This window comes from Vanessa atalanta, chromosome 28, assembly GCF_905147765.1.
Source record: "Vanessa atalanta chromosome 28, ilVanAtal1.2, whole genome shotgun sequence".
Taxonomy (NCBI): Eukaryota; Metazoa; Arthropoda; class Insecta; order Lepidoptera; family Nymphalidae; genus Vanessa; species Vanessa atalanta.
The window spans coordinates 356,737-384,715 of NC_061898.1; the positions used below are offsets into that span (position 1 = coordinate 356,737).

Here is a 27,979-nt window from a genome sequence, read left to right on the forward strand (position 1 = left end):
AAGTTAGCTTGATCTTTTTGACAGATGTAAATTTTTCTAATCGACATAACTTTGCAATGACGAACATATTATTTTCTCAATTTAATGATTTTAAAACTATTTAAAAGAATACATATAATACAAAAATTCCTAAAGATTCAAGCGTTATCCGAAAAATTGAAGACTTATTCTATTATATATTATTGCTTCAAAGTAAAATTTAAATAGAAACACTGAAAATAATAGAGGCTTCTACAATGGTACATCGGTCGGACGGTAGGGACGCCAGTAACAGGCAGTAACTGCTACAAATATCGATTACAAAAATCCTTATTAAAGATCATTGTTAAGTTATTGTTACGAACGGGGCTCTTTTGGTTGGGGTCTCTTTGGCTAGTATAACTCTTTTTTAGAAAAATAAGTTAGAAAAAAATTGAATTCTAATTTGAATTATGCATTCCATCGTTCCATCGACTGTTATATATGTTATATTTTCTGTTTCACATCACTAGCCCGTCTGTCAAAAAGATCTAGCTAACTTGAACGGGGTCGTCATTAGTAACGTATACCCTCCTCTATGGTCCGTATGTACGCAGGAATTAATCTATACTAATATTTTTGTATCGAATCTGATTGTCTGTTGCTCTTTCACAGCCAAACCGCTGAACAGAATTTGATGAAGTTTATTATGAAGCAAGTTTGAACTTCTAGGAAGGACTACAAGGTTAGTTTTTTTAACTTAAAATCCAACTGCTCACATAACACGCGTACATATTTTTAAAACGGTGTGCTCGTTTCCGTGATTCTTCTCTCTATCACATTTTGAATCCGCCTTAACACACGGGCGCAAAACTAGTTTGTATATATATCTTCCGTATGTTTGTATGTCACTGAACTCCTCTTAAACGGTTGGAAAAAATTAGAAATAAAAAAATAGGGTGGCTACAATAAAATAAGACAGAACAGGGAATAAATTATACTTTATTATACATCAAATTAAACATTCACCATAGACAATCTATAACAAAACGGCAACCATCAAACAGAACACCCATAAACAACGCCTGTTTAGCAAATAATTTTCAAAATATTTATTACTTATATAATAACTTTCAAACACTAGCAACATCGCTTAACGTGTTCGAACAAAAACTTTGGCTAAAACCATCATAATTCGACTTTCTAGTAATATATGTTGACCCCCTTAATTCAAAAGGTCGTACGTAGCAAGGGCATTGATTTGCATAAGACGCCTGAAATATTTACTAAACCAATATACATAAAACTTGTACCAGAAAATACAGCGGGTTTTGGAGAAGGTTCTAGTATATGATATTATTATATAATTACCTACATAGATCCATAGACACTTTAAATCATCTTAAGACATTTTAATACGGTTGGATTTTAGGAGGAATTCTTTATGGTTTTAGAAGAATATTTAGGATAAAGGGGACTATCCCTTCTTCCATCATTTAGTCACATTTACTAACCATAACTGTACCATAAAATAGTCACAGATAAAAAATTTAAACTGATTATTTACTTACAACCTTTTGGATTAACTGGTGATATGGTTTCGAGTACTCATCAAATTTGAGAAAGGACTTAACACACTATTGAGTTCTGCAGTACTATTCTGTAACTAGACATTTCGTATCTCACTCGGGTATGAAAACCTTCGGCGATACGCTATTAGAATCCTATAAATTTTGTAGCTAATATAGCGAACTAGGGGGTCACTATAGAAATCATAACATTAAATATAGATACTATAACAATTTTGTAAAAAAAAAAAACTTATTCAGACGCCAAATTGTGTTCGCTAAGTCCAGTCTCCGTCTACAATATTTTTTTTATATAAATGTTTTAAATAAATACAAGTGTTACGAGGTCATTATAATGGAATATGATGAAAAGTTGCTCCTAGAGGTGCGGGCAAGGTGGACGCAGTATACGGCAATGCGGATCAGGTCTAATATATGAGTCGAAGTAGTCACAAGTGGGGGGGGGGGGGGCTAAGTCACAACTGAGCGCTAGACTTTCCAAAGTTCATAACCGAGAAACAAATGCATAGTAATGAAATAAAAAGCAGCAGTATAGGATCGGAGGCGGCGGGGCGGGCGGCGCCTACCGCTGGTACTGCTGCAGCTTCTCGCAGGACGGCATGCGCAGGCGCTGCGCGTCGGCCGAGTGGCGCGAGTCGCCGAAGTTGCGCGCCTTCCACGCCACGCTGTCGCGGTAGTTGCGCTCGCGCTGGCACGCGTGCTTCAGCCCCACTGGAAACCACACGTACCTTATATTAGTTTCAAGTTACAGAACATATTTAATAAAAAGTGAACGGCCCTGAGGAGTCCGTATGAAGCCTATTCAACTGTGTTATTAAGTTCGAAGAGTTTTTAATTTAATGTAGGAGATGACAGATGCCCGTCCGGGGCTAAAGCCGCAGTCCAATGTATTTGGAGAGTGTTTAGAGGCCCTTTGCAGTCCCAGGGTAGTAGGGTAAAGTGGGTAGCTGGGATTTTAGCTCGGGAACTTTGGATCTGCGGTCTTATGTATACTATGTAATCAATTACAAAAGTAACTCTGTTTAACTGTTTGTTGCTCCTTCACAGGCAAAAAGCTGAACCGAATTTGATGAAACTTCGTACAAGCTTAAACTCCAAGGAAGGCCATACGCTACAATTACTATACAATAAATCTCACCCAAATATTCCTCTTCAATGGCCATTTCGAGTCTCCTCAACGAGCCCTGGTAATCTGTGTGGAAGTTCTCCTTCACATAGTACGGCACCTGCAACAAGAAACACGCTCGAGTCAGCTCAGAGATCTACACCAGACCGTTGAGTCACCTCAGCAATAACAGTGCATTTCAACGGCAGGACGAGTACAATAACATAAACATAGTTGACCTTGAAGTAAGGTCATATCATTTTAAGCCACACGAGGTGATTTATACTGTGCAACATGTCTGGCAGTTCTTTAGATTATTCCACGTAGAGTTATTAGGTATTGTTTGCTGGGGACTGTTGATGATGGGTGTGTGTCAGCAGTAAGACGTGTAGAACTTGCTTAGGATGCCTTCAGATCAGTGCTATACTTGCTCGTATCAGATATTAGTGCACCTATTACTTGCTACGGCTCCTCGTGTCTCATGTGTGGAAGCGTCTCAGATCAGTGAATATGTACCTTTAGATTGACAGTCTCCCTCGGAACGGGATATTTCGGGCTCGGGCTGAGACTGTACACCGGTTCGCTGATGAAGAAGCCAGACATCATCGAGAGGAGGACCAGCACGAGGACCGGTAAGAGCTGAACGATGCCGGCGTGGCTGTCTCTCGGTTCGGGTTCGCGGGCTCGTCTGCGGGTGTAGACGGTGGGACCGCCGCCGGGGAAGGCTGGAAAGATATAATTAGATCATTAAAATTAGTAAGAGTTTGGTGAGTCCATCCCATTTGAGGGGATTTGGCTTACCCCATACTGCTTCAATGCGGTATGCTCATTAATAATATAAGTATTATTATGCTTCCTTACTCTATAAATGCGAAAATAACTGTCCGTAGCCTCTTTACACTTAAATCGCTGAACTGATTTCGATGTAATTTTGTACAGAGATAGCTTGGGTCCCGGGGAAGGATATAATCCAACAATAGTCCAAAGGGGTCAGGATCGATATTGTGACTTATTACATCTCACGGTAATCTCAGGAGACTCACCGGCAGCCCCGAAGAACATGTTGAATAGTTCCTCAGCGGTGAGGTCCGACTCGAATCCTCTTGCGTAGTACTGGTGGTGCGTATGAGTCGCGTGTGTCGGCTCCTCACCACGCAGGTCGTACTGTTTCCTCTTCTCCGGGTCTGTGAGGATGGCTGCCGCATTTCCTATTGCCTGTTTTAAATTAAAAAAAAAATATAAATGAAATTACTCTCACCGTCTCTTTTTTACGATTTCATTGTTAGCCATTGACATACATAGGTTACTTATTTTACCTAAAACTTATAAATGCCCCCCACCCCTGACACGTAGGCAAACAATAGTATTAAAAAATAAATTTACTTTCAATAAATTTATTAAAACAATATACAATAATAATAATTGATAACAAAATACTTTAATCAATTTCTGGTTGGCTAATATTATTACAAAAAACAGTTCAACAATGTTATGCCTGACCGTATTTCGCGCTGTTTCCCGCCAAAAAGTAGTATTTAAAAGCCGTCTGACAGCTTGACGTATGACGTTCGGAAAGCCAAACTAATTCTCCTCATAATATATATATATAAAATTGCGGCGTCCGTGTAATTACACCAGGATGGTTCATAGCAATGTTGTGATCGAAAGATAGCGTTCTTGTCGACTCTCAGTCTTTTCCTATTTTAAAAAATTTTTCTTCTTAAATTATATTTTGTGTTATCTCGTAAAAACATTTTTTGTCGCATTCGGTTAGAACCATTTCCATGCATAAATCTGCCTCTCATTTATAAATGACACATATTATAATCATCTTGCTTTATACTAAATCTCATCTGTGTCATCATCTCAGTGATTTGACAAACGGACCGACAGAGTTACTTTGACATTTATAATATCAGTATAGATACATCAACACACGCGCACTTTCTATTTCTGCACTTGCAAAACACCACATAATGCAATCTGTCAGAAAAGATCTCGTCATTAACTATACCCCGTTCAAGTTAGCTAGATCTTTTTGACAGACGGGCTAGTGATGTGAAACAGAAAATATAACATATATAACAGTCGATGGAACGATGGAATGCATAATTCAAATTAGAATTCAATTTTTTTTTAACTTATTTTTCTAAAAATGAGTTATACTAGCTAAAGAGACCCCAACCAAAAGAGCCCCGTTCGTAACAATAACTTAACAATGATCTTTAATAGGGATTTTTGTAATCGATATTTGTAGCAGTTACTGCCTGTTACTCGCGTCCCTACCGTCCGACCGACGTAACATTGTACAAGCGTCTATTATTTTCAGTGTTTCTATTTAAATTTTACTTTGAAGCAATAATATATAATAGAAAAAGTCTTCAATTTTTCGGATAACGCTTGAATCTTTAGGAATTTTTGTATTATATGTATTCTTTTAAATAGTTTTAAAATCATTAAATTGAGAAAATAATATGTTCGTCATTGCAAAGTTATGTCGATTAGAAAAATTTACATCTGTCAAAAAGATCAAGCTAACTTTGTACAGGGAATAGCGACTTGTCAACATTAACTACAGACTCCGGACTACTGAGAATTTACTGTCAGAAGAATTCGATTAAATTATAGTTCCGTCCCGAGATTTGAGACCGGAACTTCGGGATCTGATCTTTTAAGTAAAAATTAAAACAGTTAATCAAAAACCACGACCTTGTGCACAACAATCGCCTTCAAGTTTTTTGGCTACTGAATATATGAATGACTTTTGTTAGAAGGTTAAATTAATTTATCTAAAAAGTTGGGCTTGTAGCTAGATGCTAATATCGCGCGATCCGGATGTCCTGAGTTCTAAACCCGGCCTAAAAAAGTCATTGACTTTTTCTTTCAAGATATTTTTTTTTGTAGTATGCTGGAATCTGTAAATTGGAACTACACTCTCGCGCCTCGGAAAGAACTTAACGCTGTTGATTCTCTACCTGAATTCCCTTTATTCGTGTTAGATTACTGTGTGGTAGGGCTTTGTGCAAGCCCATTTGGGTAGGTACCAACCACTCATAATATATTTTACCGCGAAACAGCCATACTAACTATTGTTCCGGTTTGATGGGTTAGTGAATATACAGGCACAATATAACGTCTTAGTTCCCAAGGTTGATAGCATTGGCGATGTAAGGAATGGTTCTTACAGCCCCAATGTCTAAGTGCTGATCACATTTATGATATGTTCAGGAAGATAATACCAGCCATATGCCATATCTACTTACTAGTCTAGTATCAGCAACTACGATGGTCTTGATAAGAAAATAGAGGAGACACTTTAAATACCTTAAAAGCTTCGGCAGCTCCAGGGGCGTGGTTCTTATCTGGATGGAGCTGAAGCGCTAGTTTCTTGTAGGCTTTCTTTATATCCGAGTCTGTGGCCTCCTTGGTCACTCCTGTTGAGAGAGACATTATGATAATTTAGTTAGTAAGTAGACTCATGAAAAAAAAAAAGATAAGGGATCCCGTGACGCCCGCCGAAGAGACTGATAGGGTACTGCTGGGTTTCTTAATAGATATTCCGGAATTAATAGTCGCTAGGTGTCCTGTGAATCAGCGAGTCCGACATAACCCCCCCCACTTTATGTGGGGAAAACGCATAACGACAACACTTTTGTAACATCACGTTACAGTGTTGAATTAAATGTTCTTTACTACTGGTTTGGAAAGTAGTTCGAGCTGATATGACCGAGTTGTAAGGACGCATGCACATAAAATCAAAATATTCAAATCAAACAGGCACATCAAAGCACCTTTGAATCCTCATGTTACCGTTTAATTATATGTAACGTTACCACCAGTTCGGGAAGTAGATTCCACCTAGAAGAACTGGCAAGAAACTCAGTAGTTACCCTTTTCCACAATTTTAATCACAGAGTATGTCAATATAGTACATTTTAGCATTAGCAGCCTGTAAATTTTCCCACTGCTGGGCTAAAGGCCTCCTCTCCCTTTGAGGAGAAGGTTTGGAGCATATTCCACCACGCTGCTCCAATGCGGGTTGGCGGAATACACATGTGGCAGAATTTCGTTGAAATTAGACACATGCAGGTTTCCTCACGATGTTTTCCTTTACCGCCGAGCAAGAGCTGAATTATAAACACAAATTAAGCATTTGAAAATTTAGTGGTGCCTGCCTGGGTTTGAACCTGAAATCATCGGTTAAGATGCACGCGTTCTAACCACTGGGTCATCTCGGCTCAATAATACAATTAAATGTATATATATCCTGCCTAGAAATCAACAAACACTGAATCCACACTTTTTTATAATGAATACTACCTTGTACTGAATAATTTGCCTTATTTATTAATGTTGAGCCTAATAATCAACCGTTTTAATTTAAATCGTTAAGGAAAACGTTTAGAGCACACAAATTATCGCACCATACTGCTCCAATGTGGATATGTTTGTGGCAGAATTTCATTGAAATGATACTCATGACGATGTCTGTGGTCGAGTAGTGTGTACACCGGTTTTCATGGGTACGCCACTCCAAATTCCCCAGCCGAGTAGATGTAGAAAAAGTTTTCTATGTTGTCTTGGTTCTGGGTGTTTGCGGTACTGTCGTTACTTCTGATTCGCCATAACACAAGTGCTTTAGCTACTTACATTGGGATCAGAATAATGTATCTGATGTTGTTCAATATTTATTTTTTTATTATTTATTTACATGCAGGTTTGCTCACAATGTTTCCCTTCACCACCACACATGAGATAAATTGTAAAGAAAAGATAAACATATGGAATTAGCAATGAAATATTAACAAGACCCGAGAGATTTGATAAGGTTTCCTGCAAGCTTCTCTGTGTACACATGAGTATGAGTAGCAATGAGTCCTACTCATTACTTATTCTATAGCCTTTTCCAATAGGAGTAGGAAAAAAGGTAAACTAAACATAGATTTACATATTTCAGGCGATTTGCTAATAGCTCAGCTATATTGTACAACACTTACAGTTTTTGATAAATATATCTTTATTTATAATACAACATTATTGCATTGAACAACTTGCTACTACTAGACGTATATTTTTTACAGGCTGTCAATTTTTTTATATATTTTCTTATTGTTAAATGTGTATCTCCAAAGACGTGTACTGTACATTTAGTGTATCTTACCTAAGCTTGTAAATTTCTCATATTCGTGTGCCTGTTTATTTTTATAATCTGCTATTCCAGTAATAGAATAGCAACTATTTCTATTAAATACTTTCAGCATATTGATAAATGTCACAGTCGTAAATCAATATTATGGACCAATGCAGTAGTTGATTTTCGATAAGTTGCAATGTGAACAAAATGATCCTAGTAGCATCGTAATTTAAGTTTGAGGAATATCCTGATATGTTAATGATATCGCCTTGAGTGGGAGTCTGCATAACTGTTTTATACAGTGGATAATATTGCCAAATAACATAGTAACAGGAAAACAGACACAGAATTAATAGGCAATGTATAGATATTATCTTAAAAATTAAGAATTTGTTTGTGTTCATTTATAATTTATGCATTGTTAATTATCTTTGCTTAATGATGTCCGTTAAGAATTGACTCTTAATTAGATCTACTTAAATATACTAGCTACGCATATTATTTGACTTTTACAAAATTGAAACGCACTGTTCATTTTACTGACTGCTATTTACGTTTATATTGAGTAATAATATCGACCTTGAATTTAACTATTTCTGTACTGACCTAGTACTTCATAGTAATCCTTGCACTTGGTTTTCACTCGGCGTACGGCTTCTAGTTGCTCTGAAGTGTATTCCCTTTGAGGAGGTTGATGTGTAGGGGTTTTCCTTCGTCGTATATCTTCCGCACTAGGGCTGCTCGGAGGCGTACGTTTGGGCACACTTCCCGTACTGCCTGCAGCTCTGACTCGCGTTAATAGTTCTTTGGCCCGCGCTGTAGGATATAAACGCTCGGCTTTGAGCAAAAAACGTTCAGCTTTCTCAGCGTTTCCAGCAGAGAATGCATTTTGCGCAATCTCTATGCACCTATCTGCCTCGTCCTTGTTGCCTTCGATCGTCATTTTGATGGTTCACAAGTTTTATCAGATTCAGACGCAACTGCGACGAATTGTGTGACAATCGTCTGGCGTAATAAACAAATTTAATTAGCTTAAATTGGTTTTACTTCTGAATAATCATTATTACAATAGGCTTAATGCGTCAAAGAACGGAGAAAAATATTTTCTTTTGTTGCCACTTGCAATATTTACAATTTAATTACATGACATTATTGCATTGATATCCTGCTTTTTAATCTTAATTATATGTTAAAAAAAACGATATAATAGTCATACTGAAAATATGTTTATAAGAGATGTGAGATATATTTACGAGATATAATAAATGTAATATTTTTATCAATTTAAAAATCTAGTTTTATTTGCGTTGTCTTTTTAAGAATTTTTTTTTGGTATAGCAATGTTTTATTTAGTTTTGACGTATTGTTTTTTCAGTTGCCGTCATATGACGTATGACGCATTCTCGTCTAGTAATCAACTGCAAACTGTATTTTACTTGCGATTAAGGCGTAACCGGTGAATTTAAGTATAATATTTGCTAAATCATAGAAGATATATAAAGCAGTATTATTTAAGTTTAACAAGGACAGTTACTATACGATATAAATATGGCCGCACCGCCGATTTACAGCCCGGTAAGAAAACATTTTATATTCTGCATTTTTAATGAATATAACTCACATAGGTAGCTTATTACAACGTCTTTGGTGATTCCAAGGGCATCACTTCGATATCAGTTGTTCGTCAACGTAATTTACAAAGTAAATAGAATTTAATTGTCGTTCTTACGTTGAAAATTTTACATGCAGATTTCAATGAAACTGTCTATCAAAAAGATGCTGTTCTAACGCAGTTCAAGGCCCTTTTCCTTTCTGCGAGTGCGTCATGTTTATGCCTAAATAGATTTTTTCCTGTTCATAATAAAATTACCTTTGTGAGAAACCGAAATCATTAGAGAGATAAATGATGTTCACTTTTCTTATCTAACAAGATTACTAATTACAATAGAAAATTTGGAATTAATATGTATGTTAATGGAATTTTAATTCACTGCTTCTCATTATAAAAAGACAATTCAATATTCGGTTTAATTATATAATAAAATAATAAAAAAAACATTTCCATAGACAATTGTACAATAGCCAATAAACAAATGAAAACTCAAGTTAAAAGAAAATATATATAAATATGGTTTATTAGATGGCAAAAGAGCTTGGAGTTCGTTATCGTTAATTTTCATATAGAATAAAGATATATTCACTCATGAAGGCATAGCAGTCAAAGTTAATTAATTATCAGATTTTATTATTTTGACTGCGAGATGACTTAGAATAAAGCCAAATACAAATTAGATTAAATTTTTACAAGTATTCAAGATGAGATATCTATTCACGAGAAGAAAACAAAACAAGACTCGTGAACAAGACATTCGTAGATAACGTCGAAATATCGAGCTCCATCAAATAAAAATAAAAAACATGGTAAAATATCCCATAAAAATAACCATGTTCATTTAAAATCTTGTATAGATTACATTTTAGGTTTGTTTTATTAAAAATTAATTAAACTTAAATGAGAGGAGGGGAGGGGAGGAGGGGGGAGGGATATATGATTATTACATGTACTGTTTTTGATTAATGTAAAACACTAACGACCAATTTCCTTTCCGGTTCTTCTCGGTAGATTCTAAATTGTGAACTGCCATTTGAAAGAGCTCGTAGAGTATTGAATAAAGTATAATGTCTTAAAATAAATAAATTTATAAACTATTGAATTAAATGTACGTAAAATGTTACGTAATATGAAACGTCCTAAAATTTAAGAAACAACCGTTGAATCTTAAAACTGTATGTTTTATTCATTAAAACAGTTCATCTTTTGTAATTTAAATTATTCTAACATTAATGTCACAAAACGAACGACGCTAGCATATATTATGTTTAGATAGTATGTATAATTTTTATGTCAATTGAATTATAACATAGTGCAACCGAACAGCGGCAAGATATTTTATATTGAGTTTTTTTTTATTAATCTATTCTCATTTATCTGTCCCAATTAATTTGTAGAACTCATTAATAGTTAAATAACTCTAATTAACACTTTCTCGTTCTATCGATAGAGTCAGTGTTACTAAAGGCACGAGGTATATAACATCTTAGTTTCCAAGGTTGGAGGCGTATCTGTTGGTGTTTACTTATGGTCAAGATGTCCATTTGCTAGTTAGTGTTCCACATAAGAAAAGAAAACAGCACATGCATATTATCATAAAAGGTCAATCATATTTTGAAAATATTGGTATATTAAAAACTATATTTAAGTTACAAATGCTATAAAAGGCCTAACGTTGGGCATATCCTTATTAAGTTATGGTTAGATCAGCACGGTGTCCGCTCCTGTCAAAACAGAGATACAAGCTAATTACGTTATGTATCTGTTTAAGTAACATTAGTAGTAACCTAAACTTGGCTGACACGCTACCGCGTGTCTAGATGTATGTGGATGTAGATATATGTATGTATGTATATGCTATGTATTAGAATTACATTTGCAATTAAGGGATTAAACATATACACACAATACAATGTCGCATCCTGTCATGGAATGTATGACACAGTATTGCGCACAATTGCTCACGTGTGACACCAACGTTTTAGTTTTTTCACAGCACCAATGTTTGCGGATGGTGGTAGCCACTGACCATTAGGTAAAGCATTTGATAGTCCTATATAACAATATTATGTACTATGTAAATATGCAAAATGTACTAATCAAGCAATAATGACAGTTTGTCTGTCTCTCCACTGCATATGAGGAGCTGAGTTTGACCTGCAAATGTGAATTAAAATCTTCAAGCAAGGTTTCAAACAAAAGTAATTCCTAAAGTACTGCACCGACAGATTAAACTAATAATTCAATTGTCCGGCAACTTAAAATTCTGTTGTTTTATATTTGGTACAGCGATAACTTTAGTAGCATTGAAAAACATAATATTTTTTGTATTTAAATTTTGAATTTGAACATTGTCTCTTCTGTCAATTTTTAACCTCAGCAGGTTATCAGTATCATTAGAAAACAATACAATATCACAAATACCATTTATACATACCAGATAAAGAAGAGGACCTAAAAATGATCCCTGTGGAACGCCCGCTTATAGCACGGACTCAGAAGTTTGCATTCCATTAACGAAAACTTCTTTAGTTCCTTCCCTCGAGTATTGAGCTATGAGATAAAGATATTTTATTTTATTACTTTTCTGTTAAAACTTACATAAAAACGTTTCGTGTGTCACACAATCGAAAGCTTCAAACAAATCGAAGTATGCATCAATAGCATTCTGGGATTCCCGAACATCATAAATATGCTATTAAGATCAAGAAAACTGACTCCAAGATTTTTTATCATGTATTGTATCCTGTACTGCCTTATCTTTTAAGGTTTTTCTGAGAGGAACTTTAAATTTATGAAGTAAGTCTTCTTAGGCAATGATTCAATCTTCATTAGATGGACGAAAATTTAAGGAAACACATGTAGGCGGTATTCGTTACATCAGAGAAGAGAGAAAGAAAGCTTTATATTTTAAGAAGATTCACTTCTATCACGTGTAGTTAATCTGCACTCGTATTGTTTTGTTCATCAATTGTCTTATCAATTGCAGGTAATACCATGCGTCCAACCAATTCCTGGGGGTATGTACCCTGGCCGCATGGTCCGTTTCCAAGGGAACGTTCCACCAGGAGGTCAAAGGTGAGTCAAATTTTAATAATCACAGGAAAAAAAATTAGTTACTTTATGTAGAAAACTATAAAAAAACAAGATAATCAATAATGTTTTTTATTTATAATTTAGGATTTAGGATTCGGTTTGGTTATAGATTTAATTTTAGACATCCCTCCTTTCTACTCTACGGAAAACTAACGATACTACTTAAGTCATAAACCTGTGGTCGCTAACAATCTTAAAATACTAAAATTTAAGTCTTTATGTTGAACCTAATGTTACAAATAGGTTTAGCTCAGTTCTAATCAAAAAATACTTTATTCAAGTAGGCTTTTACAAGCACTTTTGAATTGCACGTCATTTAACAAAATATTTAAAGTAAAGCTACCACCGGTTCGGAATGTAGGTTCTACCGAGTAGAACCGGCAAGAAACTCAGTAGTTACTCTTCTTCAACATCTAAAAATACAGTCATGTTAGTTAAATACAATTATATATGTATGTTATGTCCCCTGCCTGGAAGTTGACAACCATTAATTCCACGCTTTCTTATCATGTCTTTACCAATGTATTTTTTACAAATGACTTGAATCTATGAAGATGACACGAGGAGTCGAAACAAACAACAATGACCTTGGATTGATCGTGGTATTCATTGTTTATGTGTCAAAAATTGACGTTTATAATGATGACCTCCGTGGTCGAGTTGTGTGTACACCGGTTTTCATGGGTACGCCACTCCGAGGTCCGGGTTCGATTCCCGGCCGAGTCAATGTAGTTAGTTTTCTATGTTGTCTTGGGTCTGGGTGTATGTGGTACCGTCGTTACTTCTGATTTTCCATAACACAAGTGCTTTAGCTACTTACATTGGGATCAGAGTAATGTATGTGATGTTGTCCAATATTAAATTATTAAAATTATAATGTCGCCGAAATTCAAAATAGACTAATAACTTTGACATCAAATTGACGCGATATCATTGGTCGCGTTGATTAATTTATGATATGATATTTAGTTGACTGCACATCTTGGGAATAAAATGATCGCCTCCAGGCTGTTTCAAATAACTAAAATATAATTATTATTGTACATGCAAAATGGAAAAAAAAACAAAAAAAAAATATCCCGCTGAATTTCTTTCGCCGGTTCTTCTCAGGTCCGAGGTGTTGAATTCCGAAGCGGTGGTAGATTTTTGACAATCAATAAGCAAGTGTAAACACTTCTATATTGAATAAAGATTTTTGACTTTGACTTTAATGGATTCACGAATAAAATATATTTGAATTTTGTTTACGTTGTTATCGAAATATTGGAAGTAAGATTAAAGTGGATATAAGTTCTTAAGTGGAATAACTAATAAATAAGGATATATTAATCAAAAACCATTGTTATCGGATACAATTTCAACGTTGCGTTACCAGGTTCGCTATCAACTTCCAATGCGGCCCGAATACAGACCCACGTGATGACATCGCCATGCATCTGAACTTCCGTTTCGTCGAGATGTGCGTGGTCAGGAACCACTTGACGGCCATGAACTGGGGCGTGGAGGAGACTAATGGTGGCATGCCGCTGGTTAGGGGGCAGCCGTTTGAGGCTCTTGTACTTTGTGATACTCAGTCGTTTAAGGTAAGTCATATCTGTGACTGAGTTGTAGTGTATGTCGACCGTATACTAGTTTTTAGGGAAGAGTCTGACACTGCAATGACCCATACCGTTCAAAAACTTCGTTTTGATCCCGGTATCTCGCTCATTTGTTCTAGTAGCTATTGTATACGGCCTCGTGATTTTTGGACTGTGTGAATAGGGTGTGCATCTGTGTTTGGGCACACATTTATGTCCTACGTAGTGAGCTAGTCTCCCCTGGGAACAGCTGCGGTGGCCAAAATCGTCAGAAAATATCAAGTGTAGTAGTAATTACACATGAATACATTTTTCTTGAAATAATATTTTGTAAAGCTTATTAAAAGTTTAACAGTACAATAGAACAACAAAGCGGCAAAGTTAGAAAAACTGTATCATCATCTTCCTCCTGCCCTTATCCCAATTCTACTTGGGGTCGGCGCTGCATGTCTTCCTCTTCCATACTTCTCTGTCGGACGTCATCTCACAAGTAACATTATTTCTAACCATATCGTCTTTCACAGAATCCATCCATCGTTTCTTTGGTCGTCCCCTACCTCTATATCCACCCACATCCATGCCCAAGACCTTCCTCACAACACGGTCGTCCTTCCTCCGCATAACATGCCCATACCATGACAGCCCGTTTCCACAAAGCTTCTAGAAAAACTGTATCGTAAAGTAAAATTTTCTGAAAGTAGCTCTGTCGCCTGTTATGTTTGTTTCTAAAGCAATTAATCGATTTTGTTAAAATTTCATATGACGCAAGCTTTTAATCCAAGGACATAGGCCCCCTTATAATCCCTTAGAGTGGGTATCTAAAGGTAGTAGACAAGTTCTTCGTCACAACTGAACTCCAAGCGAACGAAGTCAGTTCTGTATAAATTATTTCTTAATATACGATTATTACAGATCGCTCTCAACGGCGTTCACTTCTGCGAGTTCCCTCACCGTCTGCCATTCCAGCGCATCTCCCACTTGACCATCGACGGTGACGTGATGATGCAGTTCATTGGCTTCGAAGGTGAACAGCCACCACCCAGCCAGATGTATATGGTGAGTTGCATTGCAGAAGTAAATATTTATCTATGTTATACAAGTTTATATAGTTTATGGAAGAGCTTGGAGTATTCATTGGTTTTAAATTGCCCACTGCTGGGCTAAGGCCTCCTCTCCCTTTGAGGAGTAGGTCTGGAGCTTATTCCACCACGCTGCTCCAATGCGGGTTATTCGATTCAGATGTGGCAGAATTACGTTGAAATTAGACACATGCAGGTTTCCTCACGATGTTTTCCTTCACCGCCAGCACGAGATGAATTATAAACACAAATTAAGCACATGTAAATTCAGTGGTGCCTGCCTGGGTTTGAACCCGAAATTATCGGTTAAGATGCACGCGTTCTAACCACTGGGCCATCTCGGCTCTTACAGGATATATAGGTATACTGTTAGCGGACTGTTAAATGAGCCACCTGATGGTAAGTGGTCAGTACTGCTCATTGTCATTGGTATTCGGTAACACTGGCTTACTCACCCTTCAAATTCAAAACACAACTCTAAGTAATACTGTTTGGTGGTAGAATTTCTGAGGGGTACTTACCTAGATGAAGTTGCACAAAGCCCGGCCATCAAGTTATTCATCAAGTTACAAGATAAACATTGAATATTATTATTTTTATTACAAGTGTATTTTTTTGGTTATTGTATCTAACAGCGACTTAAACCGCTTACCGTCAAGTGGCCCATTTGCCCGTCCAAGATTTTCACAGCGCTTAAAGCGCTTATTTTAAAAGTTGTTTATTGCATCTTGTCAATAGTATATTTAGCGTATTCCCTTATAAATGTTATCTGAGAAAAACATGTCACGTTATTATTGATCAGCTGAATAGACTTTGATTTTGAAAGGAAACGTCTAATACGAAGGTCAAAGTTCAGTCGCGTGACCTTGACGTGTTTGACGCGTTTGACGCGATTCACGCGCAGTCGTGTGCGTGACTCGCACGAGTGCGGTAGACAATATCGTTGCGTACATAGTCGTCGTTTAAATGTAATTTCGATCTGATTTTCTGCCGGTTCGCAATGTAGATTCTACTTGGTAAAATCGTTAAGAAATTATATTACGAATACTAACTTTTATGCTTTTTTTATCATCTGTATTATCTTGTGTTGAATAATATGCCTTATTTTTTTAATGTTTTTTGTTTATTTTAAGATGAGGCTTGAGCCTATGTATTCTAATATTATAGATGTGAAAGTAACTCTGTCTGTTACCTCTTCACGCTTAGACCGCTTAACCGATTTAGATGACGTTTCGTGAGGTGATTGTTTGAGTGCCGAGAAAGGATTTAGGCTACTTTTTTTTATACACTCCTCGAGGGGGTGAAATGGGGGTTATGTTAGCTAAAGGTAAAGTTTTATAAGTTAATCAAAATACACTTTATTCGAGTTGGCTTTTACAAGCACTTTTGAATTATCATTTTACAAAACGTATATTGGGTGGAGCTACCACCGGTTCGAGAACGACTTTTTCAACATTAAAAATAAAAAGTGATGTTAGCCAAATACAAATATATATGTATGTAATATATCCTGCCTTGAAGTCAACGAGTATCCAGTAACCTCCACACTGTTCTGTAATAATGTGCTTTTTTTATTAATGTATATTTTTACAAATGATTCGAGTTTATGAATCTAGTATAATGTAAGTATTGATACGTTGTCTATAATGTTTCCAGTCGGAACCGCCCGCGTACGGCGCGTACGGCGCCCCGCCCGCGTACGGCGCCCCCGGCTACGGAGCGCCGCAAGGTAACACTCCGACCTGTCCGGCTATTCTGTGAGAACCAACTCGAAACTCACGCTCGCTAACCTGAAGTATCAGAAGGCGACTTTAATTATAACGCTTCAAGTTTATACTTGTTAAAACGGTCACCTAGGTCGTTTCTAATGTCACGTGAGATACGTCGTGAGTTCTTACAGGAAAGCATTGATTTAATGAATTGCGTTATACTAAGATCGACTAATATAATTTTGTGTTGTGTTGTGTTTTACGTGTGTTTTAATGATGGTAGGTGTATTCTTTGTGGTTTTATAACAATTATTAATGAATTTAAAATCAGTTGATTCAAAGTCAAAGTCAAAGTCAAAAATCTTTATTCAATATAGAAGTGTTTGCACTTGCTTATTGATTGTCAAAAATCTACCACCGGTTCGGAATTTAGCACCTCGGACCTGAGAAGAACCGGCGAAAGAAACTCAGCGGGATATATTTTTTTTCATTTTTTTTAACCATTTTCCATGTAGGTACAATGATAAGTATATATTAGTTGTTTGAAACAGCCTGGAGGCGATCATTTCATTCCCAAGGTGTGCAGTCAACTAAAAAGTCATTAGTGTTGTAATATCCTTTAGCACACAAACGCTCTTTAACGACTCTTTTGAATTTTATAATTGAATAATTTTGAACGTTTTCTGGGATCCTGTTGTAAAAACGTATACATTGCCCCAAAAAAGAGTTACTAACCCTGTGTAATCGGGTACTTGGAGTAACAAGTTTATTCTTGTTCCTAGTGTTAATAGAATGTACGTCACAATTTCTGGGAAAATATTTTATTGGCTTTTTTTTGGAGTTAAATTGTTTTTCTAAGCTAAAAATCTGTGAATCAATTAGATTTGTAATGATGGTGTTATTTTATTTGCGATAATACCGCCACGCTTGAATATTGGTATAATAAAATGTCATAAGAATTTAACTCATTTTATTGATAATATGCACCATTTAGTAATGACCTACCATCAAAGCGACAATTTTGCTGCCTTAAATATAAAAAAAAAAAATTGTAACTGTTTTGCTATCTGTCGTTAATTTGGACGGTCAGAAGAATAATTTATTTAGTGTGATATTTAAAACACATCATTACACGAAATATTAACTAATCAACTAACATTGTAGATATGTAGATAATATCCATCGGCTTCGCTTACGAAATTGCATGTATTATTAAAAAAGGGGATCGGGTATAATTACTTTACTTGATTCTAAAGTGATGGCTTCTAGGACAAAAGTTGAAAATACTTGTAGTGGAATTTTATCCTTATTACTATATATACAAGGATCATAATTGTATATCGTAATATCGAAAGTTTGAATTAATGTATTCCTAATGATTTGTTAGCTAATAGCAATCCTCCAATGAACATTACACATTCGTGGTTTAGTTAATTGAAAGTCCATTTTTTTTATGATATCGGTAGGTGGACGAGCAAGTGGTCACCACTGCCAATAGACAATGGTGCTGTAAGAAATATTAACCATTCCTTACATCACCTATGCGCCATCAACCTTGGGAACTAAGATGTTATGTCCCTTATGCCTGTTGTTACACTGGGTCTCTCACCCTTCAAACCGGAGCTCGAGATGAATCATAAACGCAAATTAGGCACATGAAAATTCAGTGATGCCTGGGTTTGAACCCGAAATCATCAGTTAAGGTGCACGCGTTTTAACCACTGGGCCATCTCGGTTTACATATACCATGTATATTATGCACTACAAATAGTTCTTGATTAATATATCTCGTAACAACTAATATCCACAGAGTTCTGATAACATTCAAAGTGTAATTTCTTCGCGATACCATAACGAATGTAATAGATAATACAATTCGACCAATGATATCGCGTCAATTCAAGGTCGGACTTGTTTATCCTTCTTTGTCATTGGTTCAAATAAGCTATTTATTTGCTACGCAAGTACTTTCAACTTCGACCACGAACTACAGCGAATGCTTCGGTTTGATACACTTGTGCTCGGTAGACCTAGTGTTTTACAAGTATATCTCATCCCTTTTAATAAACGATTGATGTCCGGTTACCATGTACAGAGAACGACTCGTTTTGCTTACGGATAGTTGGATTGTTTACGTATTGGTTTGCTGCTTATGGATCCGAAGAATAAAACCAATTTATATATTGTAGAGGTAAAAGTGTCTCATGTGGGTCATATGAAGAGGGGGGGGGGGTGTATAGCGGTTGTGATACGCTTTCGATTCTATTCCGATCTTTGATTGTTCGCCACATGAATAAACTGCAGCTTAATCGTAACAGAGGACAGATTTTATTTCTTTATTTCGATTACGATACGATCCTTGTTATATTTTTATCTAACTTTGTTCGAACCGTAATTGTATTTTTGTGTTAATAGATTATTTATTATTATTTTGTGCGAGTAGCCGAAGATAGATCATAGTGGTGTGCAATTGAGGAGGCCTACGTCCAGCAGTGGACAAGTATGGGCTGCTGATGAATGAATGAATGAATGAATGAATGAATGAATGATTGAAATGTTAGTAGAGTATGAATATGGTTATTCAGCGACGATAACATTTCGATTCGATTCCGTTGAATAATTTGTTACTACAATTGGTTCTCTGGTCAAAGTCAGGCTGAGAATCGAGGTTATCCTCTCTTTATCACGGCAATTTGTCACAGGTAGCGACATCTAAATTTTATACATATCACGGGAAGCCTTTTATACACAAAGGTACTCTCTACGTCTACATAGGTAGGCTAGGTTAATTTATGAAGATTGTATTGGTTCAATAAATAAATATTAACGTCGATTAGACAATTTTACTACTCGTAAGCAAAACGAATCGTATTTTGTATATAGTGATCGGATTTGAGACGAGTAACCGGTACGGTGGAGAGTCAAGAAAAATTGTAAATACAGGGTGTGTAAAAAGAACGTTTTTTTTTTTTTATTTTAATTATAAGTGATCGAATACAAGGACAATACGGTTTTCTAGTGCACGGTGATTCATAAACGGGATAGTGTACTCACTCGAAACTTTATCATGTACAAAGGTACCAAGTATAGTGATAGAACTACGATAATATTGCGATAAATTGACAAACAGCTTATATTTGACATACGCCTGTATATATCCCTCTCCCTCTGATAACATTTGGACCTTATTCCACGCTAAAAAGAACACCTATGAAAAAAGACGTAAGTACAATTTTAAAGCGCCATCTATGATTACGATACTTGAACTACGAGCTCAGAATATGATTACCTCACTTGTAGAGAACTTAATTGGTTGTAACAGCTGTCTTGATCTTAACAAACGCTTTAAATATAAAGATTTTGTAAGTTTCTTTAACGCTGTTGTTTTTTTTTTTTTTATTAATAAAGTGTAAAAGGGTGCGATAGCGTTTAAAAGGTAAGTATTGTTTTTCATTTTGTAGTTGTGGTTGTGGTGTATTTTTTTATGGCTTTAACACTTGTTCTGGTGACGGTTTTATTAACATTTGTTGTGGTGCGAACTCACTAGAATTGTAGTAAAATGTAAATTATCGTTCAATTTTTTTATTTTCCACCAATGTTGATGTCGACGGTATGTAGAATAGGTCGTGTCTACGAACCATTTATTGTTTAACGTTACTTAGTACAGTTGGCAAAAAAAAATATTGAAAATGTACAATGCGGATTATTTAAAAAAAAAAATGAAAATTTTTAGATCCGTTTTGCGTTCATTAACAAAACGTTTAGGTAAACTCGACTTTTAAATTATTTTGTACATACATTTTTTATAGAAATGATAACAATGACAGTGTACTTACCAAGCGCTTATAAGTTCGGATCGAATCACAATAATCAGACACTTGATGGATAACCTAACAAGTACATCTGTCAAACATCTGTCAAATAACGTAAATTTCAATTCCAAGTTAAATATATACGTATCGAGAAGTCCAGTTCAAATGTCAACAGTCATATAAACATAGACAACAAAAAATTATTCACGTTTGGCATTTAAAATCGTCGCCATTTTTTTTTATATTTTCTCTAATGACGCGACTCTTTGGTGTACAGGTGACGCGAGCTTTACAAAAACTCAGTGAATGTGAATTTAATAATAATAGGTTTCAGTTGGAAAATATTTAGACGGTTTTTTATTAATAATTTGATTCAATATTAAAATACAATATCAAAGTAAGACATACGTCTCAATTTCAATGACATATAGGTGACGTTTTGTGTGATGGTGGTCTAAGTGCCCGTGATGTACAGGGTTATTGGTAATTCGACGTATTCCCGTTAGGTGGGAATAGGGGTGACTATAGGGACGATAATTTTAACCCCCATATGCATGATGCAACAGTGAATCATTTTTGAGATATCACGTTTTTTAGGTTTTTTCAAAGTCAAAAATTCAACTAAAAAAAGTTATTTAACAAAAAGTATTTATTAAAATCTATTTTTTCTTCTGATTTATAAAAACGAATAAACACTGGTTATTTGCCAATTATAAAAAATAATAATCGGTGCAAATTGAAAAATGCGAGACGGAAAATAATATTTTTTTGTTTTTTTTTTTTATTCCACTAAAATGCCTTAAGAACGTTTTAAAACTTGTCCTGCAGATTATTCTAAAATCATAACCGTTTTCTTAGCTTGTCAAAATCTTGTAAAAATACATAACAACAAGGTACTTATTTCAAAACAACCGAATTAAAATGACCACAAAGGACGCTGGTGAAAATTCTCATTCGGACATGAACAGAATCGGACTAAAGGTCGCTCTTTAAAGTAATTAGAAAGAGTAAAGTTAAACAAACCTTACACTACTGATTTGCTAACAGCTCAGCTTTATAATGCACTTCAAACAGTTCTCCATGAACATACCCTTACCCATGATGTAAACTTAACAAAATATGTCCAAAATAAAACTCCGTAATGATCACAGTCACTTTCTTAGTTTTTCTCTTGACTTTACATTTTTTTCTTTTATTTTTTTCTCGAAAACGAATGAATCAAATTGCCGTATCCTCCTTTCCCTCAGACATTTCGTTGCCGTTCACAAAATATAATTACCGGCAGTCAATAATCTTTTATTGTTAATAAAAATAAATTGAAAAATAATAATTTAATACATTAAATAAAAGTCGGCTTACAAAAATACAACACTATTTCACATTCAAAACATGTTTTCATTTATCCATAGTTAATATCATAGATTTTACGATTCGACTTTCTCGACCAATGGTATCGCGTCATTTGTCAAAATGTCAAAGTGGTTTGTTAATTTTTTTTAGGTCACCATTTCTAAATAGTGAAGCACGATTATGTATGTGAATATTTTAATTCGTTATCAACAATTGCTGTATGTACTTATAGAATAATTACACTAATATCATTAACACCAATATTATGTATTTTTTGGGCATTTTAGCACAGTTTTATTTTTCGCTATCGTGACATTATTTTTTTATTTTTATTTTTTCATTTCGCAGGCTTCTACTGAGGGCTTTTGTTCATTAGCGGTGATACAGGTCGTCATGTGTAGGTATTACATTTTTTTGTTTTAATTTAATATAGAATATTATTTTTATGTATATAAATATCATTTTTTTCATGTATTTGATTTTAAAAGTGTAGTTTTATCAGCGGATTCTGCAGTTCCTCCAGTAGGTCTGCTTTTCGGCTTATCGGCAGTTCATTACAAATATTAGATGTGTACTTAACATATATCTTTTGTTAAGTGATTCTTTTTTGGTCGCGTTCAGAGTGGAATATCAAGATGAATGTTTTAATTCAGTCTGGTTGGTCTCCGCCCATAGACTTTGCCCATGTAAGAAATATTAACAATCCCCTGTCGAACCCCCACCAACATTAGGAACTAAGTTTCCTGGTTCTTGTTACACTGGGACACTTACCCGTCAAACGGCAACACAATATACTAAGTTCTGTTGTTTGACGTTTCACTAAAACTTTTGGGTCTCTCGCGAAAATTCGCGTTGATTCTAAAGATTTTCTAGGAATTTCGAAACATATGTCATGTTTTGTTTTGTTGCAAGACAAGACATCTACATTTGGCGCCAAAACGATGAAACCTCTTTTAAATGAAATCTTTATTGTCAAATAGTATTAGTTCAGTTAGCTAGTTTAAAAAAAAAGCTCTCTTAAATGAATTATTTGTTAAATTGTAACAGTTCAGTAAATTACAATCAAGAATCCTCTTTAAATTTCTGCACGTCTACGGCTGTTCTTCAAAATGAGACCGTAACCGAGTTTTATGGGCAGCCGTCGTCCCATAATCACTGGGACAAAAACCGGCTTACGCTTACGAAACGTTTGAATATGTAACGTATTATCTCACGATTCCGATCACAAGTTCATCATCATCAGTCTGTCATCCGTCTACAGTTTACACGATATTTTCGACGTTTCTTAATTATTACGTGTTTTTTCTTTTTTATTTCAGGTGGTTTGTGAATTATCGAGAGGAAACTAAAGATATTTCTTATAATCTATGTTCAATGACGTAGATTCGCACTTTACCGTATCTTTTAATTTGTATCTCATTTTATAAAATATACTTTGTATTGTATTTGTTTTAAATGTAATTTATTAGGTGTTTTTTTTTTTTCATTATATGTTTAATTCGTACTTTATTTTTTATTTTATTTTTTATTCATATCTCAGTTGAAATTTACGTACAGCATGTACTGGTTACAGGAGGAGTTAAAACGATCCCTATATTAGCTTTGCACTTCACAGTTCATATAGTATATATTATATCGTATTATTAATAATTAGTATTTATAATAGAAAAATATTCACCTTAAATAAAAAAAATCAAGAATCCATAATGTAAACCACAGATTATTTAGACCGATAACGTCATGTCAGTTTAACGTCATTGTTTGGTTGTCTTGACTGCTCCAATTGTAATAGTCTATACGTACGACGTAGATTATTAATAAAGACCCAATTAGTATTTTTTCTATTTTTTTATTTGTAACATAAATACTTTTTTAATAAATTATTATTGAACGATATATTATGATAAATAACGTAGTGTATTCTTTTGTATTTCTATATCGACAAACTATTTGAGTGCTTAATATGAAGCTACAACCTAACTTGCTAATGATGACGCTAACAGGTGTGGCGGCTGCATTAGATTTGCTAAACTTATCAATATGAAAGCATTTTAAACTCTGGTTTCTCGAGACTATGGTGAAATATCGTAAACTTATTTACATATACCCTTTATGATATTTCACGATCGAGTTCTAGATCCAGTTTAAAGTTTGTTTTCAATAAATCCAGTGTTAAAGTGTCTATTTTTTAATGTAATAGTTTTTTTTTTGTTTGTTTTGATAGTTTTATTGATTGAAAATTGTTCGTGATTGATATAACTGGATCAAGATTTTTTTTTTAATATTTTAGTTTATCTGAAAAAGTTTCTATAATTAAATAATAAAATATTATAGACAGTTTCGATCTAAGTCTAATTTTTTAATTGCTAATGTCATTTCTTACTTTTAAAAGTGTTCTCCGAAATTCGTTGTCTAAATACAAAAGCAAACGTACCCAGCTCCCGACACGTTATGTAGATTCTACAAAGACAAGCAAGTAGCTCAGTACTTATTTGATTATTATGTAGTTTCAGTGTTTTTAAAATAAGTAAAATCAAATTAGCTAACATTGGTTTTTTTTTTATTTCAATCATTGATTTTATTAATTTCACTTGTCTTATTTGCAAACTCTTTTTTTTTTTTTTTTTAATGTCACTTTAACACTGTTGTGGTTTAATTTATTTCTTGTTAGTATTATTATATGTTACATTAGGCGTCCTATGTTGCATTTTCTCGTTTGATGTAAACTTTGTGTACAATTATAATGGTGGTTAATAAAAATATTACACGATAAATTATTTGTTTTTTTTTTTTAATCCTTTTCAAATTATTTTTTGTATCTGTATTAAAAATATAAACTCTTCTGATACGAATGTTGAAATACCTTTGCCTCTTACAGGAATAAATTATTAAACAAAGATATATATTTATATATATATGTATATAAAGTAGATTTGATTTCAAGTTGTTTTCTACAAACTTAGATAATGGTAGATATCAATAGGAATAATAGATTATAAATCCGAACTAAAATATCAAATGTTGTTTTTTCCAATTTCATTCAACATTTAATACCAAAAAATTCGTAACAAGCCTGTGCTTAAGTTTGATAGAGTAGTTAAGTCATATAATATGTATGACTGACGTCATTTTTAGGGTTATTTATATTTTTGTTTGCTAATATTAACTGTCATTAGCAAATAATAAAATTTTGAGGTAGGTTACCAACGACAGATCATCGATATGAATAATAAATAAAAGTGGACCCAAGATACAACCTTGGGGGACACCGTGCGGAATTATGCTCGATAAGAATGGATATCGACTTTTTTCCGCAAGACAGCGGTTTGGCGACGGCTATCACCAACCATCACGTGGTCTGTTTACTCGTCCTCTTGATAGATATAAAAAATTAAAGACTTTTTATATCAGTTTCGAAATCCGCGTAGGGAATGAGCGATTAAGCTTGAAGGCGTAATCAAGTAAGAGTGGGGCCTCGGGCTCCACAGTTTCTCTTGCGACATAGATTTAAAGTCTTACCAAGCCACTCTTTCATCCAACACGCTTCACAGACACGGTAGCTCTAATCTTCAATTTTACAAAGGCATTCGACAAAGTCTGGCACAACGGTCTTATTCGAAAGCTGTACCAACTAGGACTGCTAAAAAGATCTGAGCTTATTGTACGAAACGAAAAGTGTTATGTTTGTTATATGTTGAACTAGTTATCGCCCGCGGCTCTTTAGATGTAATTAGCTATATATATATAGCATATTATTAAAGGCACTAGAGATACCACCCTCTCCTACTTATAATATAAACAAAAAGTATATTAAAAATGTAACCGCGAGAGTTATAGATATAATAACTTAAATCGTTTGACAATAAGGAAACGATGGGGAATCTCAAAAGATCTTACGACGATCCGACTAGGTGAGGTGTCGTTCAGGGTTCTATTATTGGTCCATTTCTCTTCCTCATTTATATAAATGACTTGTTTTATCCCCATGGTAAAAAATGTGTGTAGTGCGTGATGATTAAATGAAACATTGTTTGTTACAGGTTTCGTGGGGGGGGCGGTGAGTATTTTTTTTAAATACAGATCGTATTTTGTGTGTCTGTTTGAATTGTTTGGTAACTTTGGTTTATCAACCCATTTTTTTTTTACATTAGCATACTGTTAATTTCCCACTGCTGGGCTAAAGGCCTCCTTTCCCTTTGAGTTGAAGGTTCGAAGCATATTCCACCACGCTACTCCAATGCGAGTTGGTGGAATACACGTGTGGCAGAATTTCGTTGAAATTAGACATTCAGGTTTCCTTGCGATGTTTTCCTTCACCGCCGAGCACGAGATGAATTATAAACACAAATTAAGCACATGAAAATTTAGTGGTGCTTGCCTGGGTTTGAACCCGCAATCATCGGTTAAGATGCACGCGTTCTAACCACTGGGCTATCTCGGCTCTCCCAAATGCTTCTTTCATGATTTCAAATATTCATTTCAAACATTCAAAATTTAGGGTACAAATATTCTCTTCAAATAATACATATTACAGCAGCCACAAGGCTACGGAACACAATACGTGCAAGGCGATCAGCGTCGTGGGCTCGGCACGGGCGCGGCCGTCGGGCTCGGTGTGGGCGCGTTGGCGGCCGGTGGGCTCGCGGGCTATGCGATGGCCGGCGGTTTCAGTAACGACAGTCCGCCTAGTGAGGTAAGAATAGTGTATTAACTTTAGATGAACGGATTTAACTAGATTACTATTGGATATCTTATTTCGAAGTGAAGCTGAGGAGCTTATATGAGCACGAGATGAATCAACCACGCAAAGCTCGCAGTTTACTGGGTTGGAATCCGATAGTTATTTGAGATTCGTCGGTCCGTGCTTCGAAGTCCGTTCAGTAGTGGGTTTCTGTAAGAGTACACTATCTCACTCGTGATATGTTGACTGCTGACTGACGGTGATACGCATCCTAATAATTAATATTGTCAATGTCGAGTTTCACATTGTGACATTTCGCTGTGGTCTCCGGTGAGATTTGAATTCTTTAATATTACGAGGAAATACAAAATCTTGAGGGCAAGTTCATTTTTCATTCAAATTCAAAAAAATTTTTGGTAAACTTCGAAAGTTATAGTGTAAAGAAGAAAATGCCACCTCGACCAAAAAAAATCATTCACTGTAACCATTTTCCGAGGTCGGGCGCTCCACTATAAATAAAATGATAATATTTCGTTTTTCCAGGTACAAGTTGTAGAATTCGGTGGCGACGATTGGATGGAATAAACTCTCCTTCATATAAATAATATATATATATATATATATAATAAGACGTAAAAAAAATTATTTAAATACATCGTTTTCTATAAAGTATTTTAATATTTCGTTGCAAATAAAATTGTGATTATAATTCATGTTATGCTGGCGACTGACTTGCGATTAGACGAATGCGTTCGATTCGCAGCGAATCGATTTCAATCTTTGATCACGTGATACATCGAATGTTGACTTGAATTCGTCAATTGGTACATGTCTGAGACCGTTGAAATATTTACAAGTGTAATGTAACATTAACAAATACAATATCATCCTACCATTGAACAAATAAGTCCCGATTGGCCAACATCAAAGTTTTGCTTCATTTCACAAGTCAGCCAATGCAATATTTAACGCAAAAGTGAATAGGTTTATTCTGAGCAAGTGCGTTCCAGTTATAATAGACGGCACGTGTCATGGTACCCGACGGAGCAGCCGGCCAATTACAGCCGAATGACAAGTGAGAGTCCAATAGACGGCAAGTATCGTTTGACGGACCAGTCGCGTGTAGTACAGTACCCGCAGCTCGTTCATTCCTCCAAAGAGACCTAAAAATGTACAGGTTAAGACTGAGCTCACAACTTAAGCCGCTTATTGTATCAATCGTAGTTCCATTGTTTTACGAATATAGCCTGATATGTTACTTAAATTGACGTCCAGTT

General features: G+C 35.1%; 2 protein-coding genes across 3 annotated transcripts; one reads left to right on the plus strand and one right to left on the minus strand.

Annotated features, from left to right (window-relative positions):
• Window positions 1-942: 942 nt before the first annotated feature.
• LOC125074897 (dnaJ homolog subfamily B member 12) lies at window positions 943-8,882 on the minus strand. Its single transcript, XM_047686388.1, has 6 exons — window positions 8,393-8,882; window positions 5,977-6,086; window positions 3,696-3,867; window positions 3,169-3,377; window positions 2,686-2,773; window positions 943-2,258 (listed from the first exon to the last, which is right to left on the minus strand). Exons 1-6 carry the CDS (start codon window positions 8,727-8,729, stop codon window positions 2,110-2,112), a joined length of 1,065 nt encoding a protein of 354 aa, XP_047542344.1. The 5' UTR covers window positions 8,730-8,882; the 3' UTR covers window positions 943-2,109.
• A 296-nt stretch (window positions 8,883-9,178) lies between these two features.
• On the plus strand, window positions 9,179-27,609 carry LOC125074676 (galectin-4-like). Of its 2 annotated transcripts, none has more exons than XM_047686056.1 (8): window positions 9,179-9,361; window positions 12,388-12,476; window positions 13,870-14,077; window positions 14,984-15,127; window positions 16,807-16,879; window positions 26,062-26,078; window positions 26,556-26,714; window positions 27,246-27,609. In XM_047686056.1, the coding sequence occupies exons 1-8, from the start codon at window positions 9,335-9,337 to the stop codon at window positions 27,285-27,287; spliced, it is 759 nt and encodes a 252-aa protein (XP_047542012.1). In that variant the 5' UTR covers window positions 9,179-9,334; the 3' UTR covers window positions 27,288-27,609. The 2 variants fall into 2 exon arrangements, with proteins under 2 accessions (XP_047542012.1, XP_047542013.1); XM_047686057.1 differs by having other exon boundaries at window positions 26,559-26,714.
• The last annotated feature ends 370 nt before the right edge of the window (window positions 27,610-27,979 follow it).